The 13,462-nt window shown below is 43.6% G+C and overlaps 2 protein-coding genes across 2 annotated transcripts in view; both read right to left on the minus strand.

Moving 5' to 3' along the window:
• Positions 1 to 1,147: 1,147 nt before the first annotated feature.
• On the minus strand, positions 1,148 to 2,979 carry LOC129824993 (NADH dehydrogenase [ubiquinone] 1 alpha subcomplex assembly factor 4-like). Its single transcript, XM_055884618.1, has 3 exons — positions 2,739 to 2,979; positions 2,253 to 2,344; positions 1,148 to 2,162 (listed from the first exon to the last, which is right to left on the minus strand). The coding sequence occupies exons 1-3, from the start codon at positions 2,869 to 2,871 to the stop codon at positions 1,854 to 1,856; spliced, it is 534 nt and encodes a 177-aa protein (XP_055740593.1). The 5' UTR covers positions 2,872 to 2,979; the 3' UTR covers positions 1,148 to 1,853.
• A 1,921-nt stretch (positions 2,980 to 4,900) lies between these two features.
• LOC129824994 (dermatan-sulfate epimerase-like) overlaps positions 4,901 to 13,462 on the minus strand; it is a 31,999-nt gene continuing 23,437 nt past the window's right edge. The window contains exons 4-6 of the mRNA XM_055884619.1: positions 12,426 to 12,665; positions 9,014 to 9,221; positions 4,901 to 8,319 (exon numbers count right to left, since the gene is read on the minus strand). Coding sequence (XP_055740594.1) covers positions 6,570 to 8,319; positions 9,014 to 9,221; positions 12,426 to 12,665 — 2,198 coding nt within the window. The 3' untranslated portion in view covers positions 4,901 to 6,569. The remainder of the gene's footprint in view (positions 8,320 to 9,013; positions 9,222 to 12,425; positions 12,666 to 13,462) is intronic.

The following is a 13,462-nucleotide window of genomic DNA, read 5'->3' on the forward strand; positions in this document are numbered from 1 at the left end:
CCTTCTGAATGGCACACACACCTTCCATGTCTCAAGGCTTAAAAATCCTTCTTTAACCTGTTTCCTCCCTTTCATCTACACTGGTTGAAGTGGATTTAACAAGTGACACCAGTAAGGGATCATAGCTTTCACCTGGTCAGTCTATATATGTTCCGAATGTTTTGTACACTCAGTGTATGACACAATTTAGGAAGGATATTCCCACAAACAGTGATCTTATCCAAAAGGTGTTTGGAAGTTTTCAAATTATAGCAAAGGTCTAGTGACCGACGATGAACACTACTATACTGTAGTACTCACTTGAAAGCAGTCATTGTGTTACTGATCAATAGTTTATCATTTACATTTCCTTTTGTAAAAATCATCTGTCCTGAGTTGCAACACTCACCTCCGACTTCCAAACTGCCTCTGGAAGCAACGTCAGCACAATAACTTTTCGTCCGGAGCTTCATGAAATGGGTTTCCATGGCCAAGCAGCCGCACACAAGCCTACGGTTACTATGCGTAACGCCAAGCTTCAGCTGGAGTGGTGTAAAGCTCGCCACCATTGGACTCTGGAGCAGTAGAAACACTCTCTGGAGTGATGATTCACAATTCACCATCTGGCAGTCCGACAGACAAATCAGGGTTTGGCGGATGCTAGGAGAACGCTACCGGCCCGAATGCATAGTGCCAACTGTAAAGTTTGGTGGAGGAGGAATAATGGTCTGGGGCAGTTTTTCATCCATCAGGCTAGGCCCCTTAGCTCCAGAAGGGAAATCTTAATGCTATAGCATACAATGACATTCTAGACAATTCTGTGCTTCCAACTTTGTGGCAACAGTTTGGGGAAGGCCCTTTCCTGTTTCAGCATGACAATGCCCCTGTGCACAAAGCGAGGTCCATACAGAAATGGTTCGTTGAGATCGGTTTGGAAGAACTTGACTGGCCTGTACAGAGCCCTGACCTCAACCCCACCGAACAGTTTTGGGATGAATTGGAATGCGAACTGCGAGCCAGACCTAATCGCCCAACATCAGTGCCCGACCTCACTAATCCATGTGGCTGAATGGAAGCAAGTCCCTGCAGCAATGTTCCAACATCTAGTGGAAAGCCTTCCCAGAAGAGTGGAGGCCGTTTTAGCAGCAAAGAAGGAACCAACTCCATATTAATGCCAATGATTTTGGAATGAGATGTTCGACAAGCAGGTGTCCACATACTTTTGGTCATGTAGTGTATATAATCATGATACAGTATTTAAAACACAAGTGCTTGCTTGGATACCCAGAAGACAAAAAAATCCAACATCAAAATGTTTTCCACTCTTAAAAGGAATTACAAAAATACATAACATTGGCTCATATAAATTAAAAATTTAAGAGTACATTGCGATTTGTAGAAAGATGCCAAATTAGCAAGTGACAGTCAATTTACTGTCAGTCGTGACACAGGGATGAAAGCCTTGTTAGGAAAGTAATTAGTGAAGTAGCATGAATGGATTTGCAGGCCAATATCACGTCATTCATACATTTATATAATTGGTTGATTTAGTCATTATTAAAATGTGTATAGAGATTTGCTGACGATTGACACCAATCATATGGAGTAGCGTTACGACCTTGCCGTTTACAACACTGAGTACCATTACCACAATGAAGCTAGCTTTCCTTGGAGTAGCGGTAACAGTAGTGTACTGGGTTTAACATCATGCGTCTCCCTCGTTTCGTAACCGAAAAACAAATAATTCCACACGTTCTCTATTCCTATCCTGAACCTTGAAGCAAGGCAGACAACCTTATAGTACATTAACATACATCAATAATTCACTTGGCTGATAGAGGTCTTTAAAAGGCCAGGTATACTGCATATTTGTCCTAGGTATCTTTGATCTGCTTTGCGTCGTCCTTCGTCTTGGGAGGAATGATCTTCACCTCGAAGGGGATGAAATGCTCTAGAAGTGCTTTAGTGTCTCTCAAGTCAAGAGAGTACTCCTGGGCAACCTTGTCCAATGTCCATGTTTGGGGAGCATTCTTGTGATTGTTCAGGGCTTTTAGTGCCTCAACAATAGACAGTTTGCCTTTGGGGACATCAGTGATCTCTACAATCCCATAGGGGTCCCCCGGTAGGCTGAACTTCAGTGGTCTGCGCTCCTCCACGTTCTCCTCAGTCATCTCCTTTGGAGCCTGTTTGTATTGAAACAGAGTAGGGTGCCAATCAAGCAAATAGCCCTCATTTGAAATGTCAATTGAATAGTCATTATTTTAGGCTCTCACCTCGGTAGTATCCTTTGATTCCACATACACAGACTTCAGCAACACCAGGAGGGGGTCGTTTCTCTTGTGGATGGCATCATTGATCTCAGTAACTGAAGGAAACAAAATCGTTTAGGCCTCAGGGGACAAAGGACAACATATTAAAGATGTGTGACTGTGATAGACTGGTATGTACTGGCAGCCGATCATGACGTTAGAAGCAGAGGGTGAACCCTAGTGTTGAATGGGTCATTTGCCATCTTTGCTGCTAGCTACTTAGGTATCTTAGCTTGTGCTTGTTACAGAATTGGAAAACCACAAATACGTACTCAACACTAAAACCTTGGTTTCAAATAGCTACAAAGCTGTAACGTTAAGAAACACTGGCCAGGACAGCAAGCTATGTTATACTTGCTAACAGCCTGGCTGGCGTAGCTACCGGCTGAGTTGACCCTCCCGACTTACACAAGTTCTTCAATGCAATAACAAAAATCCCTATGTACTCACCCTCTGTACTCTGAACAGGATCAATATGGGTCAGATGTCGGGGTGCCACTTCAGGTTTTGCCTTCCCAATCTCACGATGTACTCGGTTTTCTAAATTAAAATTCCTAAACAACCGTGCAACTCGCGCCCCCATTTTTGACACGATCACCTCCAAGAACTCTCAATGCACAATCCATGCTCGAACGGTCTAAGCCCTCTCTCGGGAGAACGGGTTCCAACATTTTCGACGGAGAGCGAGACGGTTCTATCATGGAGCTGGAAATTATACAGCGACCCCGTCTGGCGCAGAGGACATTAAGCATCTTGTTCCACGTCCATAATGTCGCTAGGCACACAATTACCGACAGGTGGCAGCAGAACCTTGGAGCCTATTCAGTACGAGTACAGTACAGTGTAGGTAGGCAGAAAGGATGGAAAACCTATATGAAGCCTCTTTGCTGTAGTGTACAGTTTGTTCTATGAGTGAGTGTGAGTGACACCTCTAATCTGACGCTAAAACCGAAGATGAACTGGTTATCGTAGGTAGGTAAACACTAGAGTCTTACAGGTTTTCAGTCTTTTTTTTTTTTTTTAAATAGGAAAACATTGTCCTGGAGGTTTTACATTCATAAATGCAGTGAATATAACATCTGTATTTGTTAGTGCATCTAGAGTTTGAGTTTGAGTGATTCTGACTTGGTTGTGGGTGGATTATATAGGAGCCTGGATTGTGTTTTCTCTCTCTTGAGTAGCTTGCCCAGCCAAATCACTTTTACATAAGTGAACTCTATAGAGCACATCTGGCAATGATCTACTGCCAAGGACAAATATCAAAATACTGTAGCCTACAGTATTAGAGAGAGACAGACATTTTGCCTATACAGTGCCTTCAGAAAGTATTCACACCTTTTGACTTGTTCCACATATTGCTGTGTTAAAGTGGGATTAAAATGGATTTAATTGTCATGTTTTTGTCAACGATCTACACAAAATACTCTGTAATATCAAAGTATTTAAAAAAAAATTTTTTTTTTACATCTGTAAAAACAATTATGAAAAATAAAGCAGTAATATATCTTGATTAGAAAAGTATTCAACCCCCTGAGTCAATACATCTTAGAATCACCATTGGCAGCAATTACAGCTGTTAAATCTTTAAGAGCGTTCCACACCTGGATTGGGAAACATTTGCATATTATTATTTTCTAAATTCTTCAAGCTCTGTCAAATTTGTTGTTCATCATTGCAGGACAACCTTTTTCAGTTCTTGCCATAGATTTCCAAACAGTGAGTCCATGTCACTTATTATGTGACTTGTTAAGCACATTTTTGCTCCTGAACTTTCTTAGCTTTGCCATAACAATGGGGTTGAATACTTATTGACCCAAGAAATTTCAGCTTTTAATTTTTAATTAATTTGTAAACATTTCTAAAAACATAATTCTACTTCGACATTATGGGGTATTGTGTGTAGGCCAGTGACCCCAAAAAAACTCAACTTAATCCATTTTAAAATCAGGCTGTAACACAACAAAATGTGGAAAAAGGCCTGGGGTGTGAATACTTTCTGAAGGCACTGTATATGATTGACTCGTGTGCCACTACTCATGTTCATAGGAATTGACAGCTTAAGTGGCATTTGAGCAATGATGAAAACGTGTCAAAGGTCATGGACTACGTACATTTGATATTACCAGGCTATCTCATTACCTGGGTCATGTTTCTGACAGTCGGATCAATCCTAAACACAGCCACGGCCATTGAGATTAATGATGAACTCATCGCACTACAGTACCAGTCAAAAGTTTGGACACACCTACTCATTTAAGGGTTTTTCTTTATTTTTGCTATTTTCTACATTGTAGAAAATAGTGTGCAAAGTAGCCATCAAGGCAAAAGGTGGCTACTTTGAAGAATCTAAAATATATTTAGATTTGTTTAACACTTTTTTGGTTCCTAACATGATTCCATATGTGTTACTTCATAGTTTTGATTTCTTCACCATTATTCTACAATGTAGAAAATAGTAAAAAATTAAGAAAAACCCTTGAATGAGTAGGTGTGTCCAAATTTTTGACAGGTACTGTACATCACCACAACATTTGAGACATGATACTGGTACCCTTTCAATCACATTTGATTTAGCATAAAACTCTTTATTGAATGACATGACAATGATAAAAGGCAGTGAAAATTCGTTTTTTAATGAGATGACAAAACAATGAATTCTGATTGTTGCTAGCCAGCCCTGACCAAAATATGCTATCTGATTGTCACTGATTGTCACGGGGGCTTTCATAATCTCGGCACCCAGAACTAAATCTCTGCGCTGTCACAAGAGACTAGGGCTTCCACTCATAGTTTAGGTAAATTCATTGGCAAGATACAGCAGGATTAGGCTGTAGTGGTATAGTGGATTGAGCACCCCACCCACCTAATCAAATTGAATTCAACTAGCGATGTGTTGTGTTGTAGCTCCTCCCACATGCAGGCAGAGGAGTCATGTGTCTAGAATCTAAATTGTAATGTTGGCGTGCACATTTTCAGTAGACAAACCTGGGAATTTACAGAAAGAGAGACAGTGCCCACCCTCACATGTCCAAATCACACCAGAGGAAGTGAAGACTTGTTTGCATGTCTCTCCTTATTATCTGTGTGACTGAGCAGGAGTGAGTACATATTGATACAACCAACCTCCTGATCGGAGGATAACTTTATCATACACTCATTTGGCGACAGATATGTCTATACAGGTACAAGGCTATTTACATACAGTATTTCCCCCCCAAATCTCCTCCACCAATGCCCACCAAAAATCGACCCCTCTCCTAGCATTTGAGTTCTCCCTTTCCTCACGTATCCATGACTAGCAGAGTAGTTGTTTCCTCCCAACCAAAGTAACACAAAAGGTCAAAGGTCCTCATCCCTGTAGTGCCACCTGTAGACCCATTAGTTAAGAGTTGGTAACAACAAGAAACGTTGGTTCCCAACGATTCCACATCATAACATCGAGAGGAGGAGCAGGTTGTGTAATTATATTAGGTGGGTTTGGTGATGGACAATAACATGAATCTATGCTAGCATAAGTGAATGGGTTTCACCAACATACTGCAAGTAGTCATACAGACGAGAGCATGAAAGCAAATCTGTTACAGTTGGAGAGTAAAATTAACTTTCCCAAATGTATTACTCCAAATGGAATTACATGGACCCTGACAGCTTTAGAACAATATCACAAGACTTAAATTGGGGTGGTGGGGGTGACAATGTGATCGGTTATGCGGGTAAGCCAATTTGGTTAAATGCATTGGTATTATACTTCAGTTATGGACACAGAGAGGACCACCGACTGAGGTAACATATTTCTAAAGCTTTTTATCTGCAAAGTCCCCACATTCATCAGGCAAAAGCTAATACAAAATGAAAATCACATTTGCACATCTATGCATATTGTTCTTTTCTCATTACCAAGAGTAGAAATAATACCACAAAAATATATCTTGTTTGAACATATGTACATTCTTTCTAGAATGTCCACAGAGAGAGGCAGATATATCTGCATTTTAGTGGCTAGCAATCTTTGATATAAAGCAACATGTTCCACTCTAAATACTACATTAAAAAGTTCACACAGACTCCATTCTAAAGCTCCACAGAAGCTTAGGATCTCAAAGGTGGTCTGGCTTAATTTCGTTATTAAATCTATCAATTCCTATTTGGAATTAATTCTTTCCTGGACACTCATCAGGTAGACTTGGCTCAGACTGAGGCGTATGGTGCATTTTATTCACCCATGGCAAACAGTTCAATCGGTCTGCACATGGACATCCCCCTCGTCGCACAGTGATCATGTCAACACTGTGCATGAGAGCAGGAGGAGTAGAGGCAGAGTAAGATGAAGCTGTCGATGAGCAGGACGCCATAGAAACACCTCTGGGTGTGCAGACTTCTGCCTCTCTGGAAGCGTGTCAATAACACAGACAGTAGCAGGAAGAAGGTGGCTATGTTTAATATGAGGAATAGTCTGATATAAGAGGATGAGTTCGACAGACTGTCACTGTTGGCCGTCGCCAACATGTGGACCTCCTTGAACTTGCGACCCTTCACGAAGCCTCCCTTCCTGCCTTTTTTGGAGTCTCCATAATCCAAAAAGGCCCTGGAGTCTCCGTCTTCCTCGGGGCTCTCCTCAATAATCCTCTTTGTTGTCTTCGATCTCTCCTTCTTCTCCCTTACCTCGATCTGTCCAAAGATGTCCGGCAGGCTCTCTGAGAGCTTGTCCCCAAGGTTCCCCAAGGCTTTACTGCCCCCCTTGCCCTTGCCCTGTTTCTTAGTCAGAGAAAACATTTTCTCAATGGCCTCCTCTGTCTTCTTCTTGTCTGAGAACTGTAGGAGGCGCTCAGCTGTCTTGCGGAAGCTGGCCGTGTTGAGTACCCGGCCCAGGATGTGTCTCTCCAGCTGCTGGAAAACAGGCTTGACGTGCTGGAGGTTGTCCTCTACTACGTTGACATACTCCTCTACCTCCTCCGGCGTGCCGTTCAGCACTCCTGCTGCTTTCTCAAATACTATTTTCTTCTGGTCCACCAGCACCATGGCGAACAGAGGCTTGGTGGTCACCTCCCCGGTCAGCAGGTAGATGGTGTAGGTGTGCTCGTTGGTGGCCAGGTAAATGTCCACCCTGTTAGCATCGCCACGCAGACTAAAGCTCTGCACGTCCACCCCTGGCCCAAAGAAGATGTAGGCCACCCTGGTATGGGGATACCTCAGAGGCATTGTCACATTCACATAGTTAGAGCCGTTATAGGGGTAACCACGGGGATAGTTCCAGTACCCCAAGACCCCTTTCTCACTGAAGCCTGTGTCATCCATCCAAAACATTTTATATTGGTCTTCCCCATGTCTGACAAAGGCTCCGTGCACACCGTCTATTTTGGTGTCCTTAAAGGGCAGGTCCGTGTTGTGGAAGAAAGCACTCATGGCCCTGGTTGGGCTGTCTGTCTCTAGATGGATATGATCAACTAGGACCAGCAACTGGGGGTGCAGGAGCAGCAGGTTCCTCTGGAAGCTCCTGATCTTCAGGTCAGGGTTGTATGCCGACTGGCCCTCCCCACGGATGAACACCATGTCCTGCCTTTCCATAGCCGCCTCCACCCTGCCCTGGGCGTCCGCCGGCAGCCCCACCTTGTACTTCAGCCACTTGGAGTCACAGGCCTCGGTGACCTGGCCGTCCCATGGCTTGAAGCAGCTTCCTGAGGTAGCCGGGGAGAACAGCACTGCGTTGTTGAGGAAGGTATACTTGGGCCCGTACAGAGCCTCTGTGATAAAAGGAACACCGTTAGGGGCGAACGTAAAGCTATTCTGGTCAGGGTGCTCGTGGCCAGCATTAAAGTTCCGCCACCCTTTGATCCAGTCTTTGTACTTGTTCCTGTGAACGATGTCAAATATGGCCCGTCCACCCAGCTTCCCCGACTTAAAGGAGAGGAAGGTGTGGTTGGTGTCTGCGGGTAGAGAACTTCCATAAGTGACGACCCCCCAGTCCTCAAAGTAGTGGAGTTGGGATGTACCAAAGTCTGCAGGAGCCCTGGGAGTCAGGCTGGGATCATACCTGCAGAATGGAAATAAAACAACAAGAAATACATTTCATACATTTGAATTCAGTTGCTCTAAAAGCAAATATTTCATTAATAATTGAGTAAATCAGCGTGTACACTGAGTGTACAAAACATTAAGAACACCTTCCTAATATTGAGTTGAATCCTTTTTGCCCTCAGAACAGCCCCAATTCGTCGGAGCATGGACTCTACAAGGTGTCGAAAAGCATTCCACAGGGATGCTGGCCCATCTTGACTCCAATGCTTCCCACAGTTGTGTCAAGTTGGCTGGATGTCCTTTGGGTGGTGGACCATTCTTGATATACACAGGAAACTTTTCAGCATGAAAAACCTAGCAGCGTTTCAGTTCTTGACACACCCAAACCAATGCACCTGACACCTACCACCATATCCTGTTCAAAGGTACTTCAATATTTTGTCTTGCCCATTCACCCTCTGAATGGCACACATACACAATCCATGCCTCAGTTGTCTCAAGGCAGAAACATCCTTCTTTGACATGTTTCTTCCCTTTATCTACACAGATTGAAGTGGATTCAACAAGTGACATCAGCTGGTCAGTTTATATCATGGAAAGAGAAGGTGTTCCTAATGTTTTGTACACTCAGTGTATGACAGTACACTTAAACCAATAGAGAGAGAAAGAGCAAGAGAGAAAAAGACAGAACGAGAGAGAGAGATTCTCACCAGATGAACTCTGTGTGCAGTGTGCACCATCTCTGTCCCTTCCCGGCCTGTCCCGGCCCCTCCAACACCCGGTTCTGATGGATCAGCTCAGCCAGCCAGTTTCCACTGCCGTTCCTCATCACATAGCGATCCAGGAACACCAGCTGGCTCTCGGGCCCATAAAACCAGTTGTAGTTGGAATCTGCTATGGCTACAGTCCTCTGGAACCCTGGTGAGATGGAACAGGCAAGGGCAAAAGATCAATATGGATTATTTTACAGTTAAAATATAGGAGAAGGCAACTTCAAAATAGTGGCCTTTCATACTGGTTTGTTAGAGGATTATTGAATGTTATTATCATAAAACAAATATGAAGTGACAGCTACATATTGTCCAAGGTCCAGTTCAGTTGTACAAACCACATAGCTCTCTATTTGATTGAATGCATAGTAATACATAGGCTACAAAATCATGATTCATTTCTTTCCTTTTTTTACTGAATAGGTAACAAAAGCTTTTAAATCCATGCATGCCATGTCCTTAACATAAGGAAATGAGCCAAACTACAGGCCCTGTTGAGATCGTAGCTCCCTAGCTGTATCGATGAAGCCATTTCCCCAACACAAAGAATGGCAGTCTGGTGCCAAAAGAGATCTTAAAACCTAGCAACCGGTAGTAAATCTTTAACCACAATAAATCACATGTAAGCCAAAAACAATAACAGCAATAACCAAAATCAGTGCACAAGCGGTCCGACAATACGCGTGTTTCCCCTTTGTAAAAAGTGTCTGTTTACAACGTTCCTGCTGTGATGCAAAACTAGACCTTGGATAAACAAATGCCCAATTCAAATGATGTGGGGGTCTGTGTGCAGGAACACTCGGGTGATATTTGTTTATTCAAGGTCTATCTTTGTAAGTCCAACACAAGATCCATTTAAAACACGACTCCTGTTTACGGTCTAACCTGTTGGAGCCTCAACAAACCCCATCATTTCAACACAGTGACATACAGTGGGTTACGGAACTATTGGATCCCTTGATAAAGATCAGCAAAAAAGACTGTATTGTTAGCCTCCTGGCAGAGGCAACCAGGTTTTTAGCAAAAATGTCCTGCTACTTGGTCACGTTCATAGTGCCGTTGACCTTAACAAGGACCACAGTACCAGTGGGAGCAAAATAGCCCCATAACATCAACGATCCACCACCATATTTTACTGTTGGTATGAAGTACTTTTCTGCATTTGCCTCCCATTTTTCGACTCAAATCCAACCACTGGTGTGCATGGCCAAAGAGCTCTATTTCCATGTCATCTGACCATGAGATGACATGAAAATAGAGCTCTTTGGCATACAATATAGCTCAGCATTTGTATCCTTTACTTTATAGTCTTTTTCACTCATCTTTATCAAGGGTGCCAATAATTAGGGACCTGACTGTACAGGGTCAGTGAGTGCAGTGCAGTCACATAGTCCGCTCAGGCAGAAGGCAGTTAGGCAGGATAATCTGGGAGAGAGAAAGCTGGCATTGTGGGTAGTGAGTCCAGCGTTCTCCTGGCTGCTGCAATTAAGGGCTGCTCTCTGAATGCAGCAGTGGCGCCCAGCCCCAGTCACAATACAGAGAGTGTTGGCAGGCGGCTATAAAATGTCCAGACCTGAGAGCCCCTCCTCCAGCGCTACCTTCCCCTGACCATAAACCAGGAGAGGAGAGAAGAGGAGAGCAGAGGAGACGAGGGAAGGGGGGAGAGATGGATCAGCACAGCTCTGACAGCCCCCCAGGAAGGTAACGCATGCATAACCATATCAAGACAAACGAGCAGTCACACTCTCTAACATGGGGGTAATGCACCCAGGGGGTTTTCATGCCTAATCTACTTATAACTTGGACAATGTTGCCAAGAAGTGCCACAGAGGTTTGCTAAGGCATTTAGGAACACTTACAGTTGATGTCGGAAGTTTACACACACCTTAGCCAAATAAACTGAGTTTAAATGTTTCACAAATCCTGACATTTAATCCTAGTAAAAATTCCCTGTCTTAGGTCAGTTAGGATCACCACTTTATTTTAAGAATGTGAAATGTCAGAATAATAGTAGAGAGAATGATTTATTTCAGCTTTTATTTCTTTCATCACATTCCCAGTGGGTCAGAAGTTTACATACACTCAATTAGTATTTGGTAGCATTGCCTTTAAATGGTTTAATTTGGGTCAAATGTTTCGAGTAGCCTTCCATAAGCTTCCCACAATACATTGGGTGAATTTTGGGCCATTCCTCCTGACAGAGCTGGTGTAACTGAGTCAGGTTTGTAGGCCTCCTTGCTCGCACGCGATTTTTGAGTTCTGCCCACAAATTTTCTATGGGATTGAGGTCAGGGCTTTGTGATGGCCACTCAGTTGCAAACTGTAGTCTGGCATTTTTATGGCAGTTTTGGAGCAGTGGCTCCTTCCTTGCTGAGCGGCCTTTCAGGTTATGTCGATATAGGACGCGTTTTACTGTGGATATAGATACTTTTGTACCTGTTTCCTCCAGCATCTTCACAAGGTCCTTCTCTGTTGTTCTGGGATTGATTTGCACTTTTCACACCAAAGTACGTTCATCTCTAGGAGACAGAACGCATCTCCTTCCTGAGCGGTATGACGGCTTCATGGTCCCATGGTGTTTATACTTGCGCACTATTGTTTGTACAGATGAACATGGTACCTTCAAGCGTTTGGAAATTGCTCCCAAAGATGAACCAGACTTGTGGAGGTCTACAATTTTTTGGCTGATTTCTTTTGATTTCCCCATGATGTCAAGCAAATAGGCATTGAGTTTGAAGGTAGGCCTTGAAATACATCCACAGGTACACCTCCAATTGACTCAAATGATGTCAATCACCCTATCAGAAGCTTCTAAAGCCATGACATAATTTTATGGACTGTTCCAAGCTGTTTAAAGGCACAGTCAACTTAGTGTATGTAAACTTCTGACCCGCTGGAATGTTGATACAGTGAATTATAAGTGAAATAATCTGTCTGTAAATAATTGTTGGAAAAATTACTTGTGTCATGCACAAAGTAGATGTCCTAACCGACTTGCCAAAACTATAGTTTGTTAACAAGAAATTTGTGGAGTGGTTTAAAAACAAGTTTTAATGACTCCAACCTAAGTGTTTGTAAACTTCCGACTTCAACTGTATTTACTCATTGCTAACTTGCACTGTATTTAACTTCAAAATAGCCTGTCTTGCTGCCTATATCGTATCTGTATCACCTTTGCATCTATCACGTGACATCTAGACTAAATGCACTGTTAGAGTTCAAAAAGTCGATCGAACCAAGCAACTTCTTCAAAGGGAAACATTAAGAGGAGAAAAAACACCATTAAGAGGAGAAATGAAGTTATATTGAATTGAATGGCAGAGCACACACACATCTATAACAGCTGTATTACCTGGCAGGATGGTCCTGTACATGAAGGCAAAGTGTTTGTGGAGCCAGGGGTGGTCGAAGTGGCTGATGGAGAAGTGTCTCTGCACCAAGAACATGTACTGGAAAAGAGAGCGGGTGGTGTACGTCCCGTAGGCCACGCCCTCATACAGCGAGCCGTCCGTCACGTCCTGCAGCAGCACCATAGACTTCTCCATGATGGCCAGGACCTGCTTGGTCCACAGGTAGGCCTCCTGCAGGTAACCTGGAACCGAACAGAGGAGAAACCTGGGTCAGCTTTTTGGGTTTCGAAGGAAGGTCATGTCCGTCAATGTCAATGGAGCAGTGGTTCCCAAACATTTGTACTGTACTGCTGTCACCCAGCTAAAGTGTTTGTTTTCTTGAGACATACCCCAATTAAGCTCGGTGTAAAGTGTGGTCTCAAGTGAGGTTGATCATAAATGTAGTTACTGTAAGCTACTCAGTCAGTCAGTCACATTCCCATTTTCTTTCCAGCAACAACCTCCCGTTATGGGAACCTCCCGTTATGCATGGAAAGTATGAAACTACCATACCAGACTAATGTATAGTCTCTCTCTCTATGAGAAGAAGTGACCATATAAACACGCCAGCCGCAGTTCATTGAGAATCCCAGTCCATCATGGGTGCCTGGCAGCTACCCGGTGGACTGGATCCACCCGGACACCACAACCCACAGCCCACAGCCCAGCCCAGGAGCCGGCGTCCACCCCAGTGTTTGGTTTGGGCTGGGAGACCAGTGGCCTACACAGAGCAGGCATTTACCATCAAACAGGAACTGCTGGCACACAAAGACCACATTTACACAAACGGCATCTCACTACGCTCACACCCCGGCTCCACACAGTGTTTGGACTGTTCTGCATTTTCCATTATTAGACATAGGCATCATGTATACAGGAATTCATAAACTCAAAAAATCTAATTAACCCTACGAAGTCAAAAGCTATAAACGTCTTCTCCCACCCATGGCTCAATCACATCCCATACAGTCACACTGTGCTTTAGCAATGTCCTCCTCTG

This window comes from Salvelinus fontinalis, chromosome 27, assembly GCF_029448725.1.
Source record: "Salvelinus fontinalis isolate EN_2023a chromosome 27, ASM2944872v1, whole genome shotgun sequence".
NCBI lineage: Eukaryota > Metazoa > Chordata > Actinopteri > Salmoniformes > Salmonidae > Salvelinus > Salvelinus fontinalis.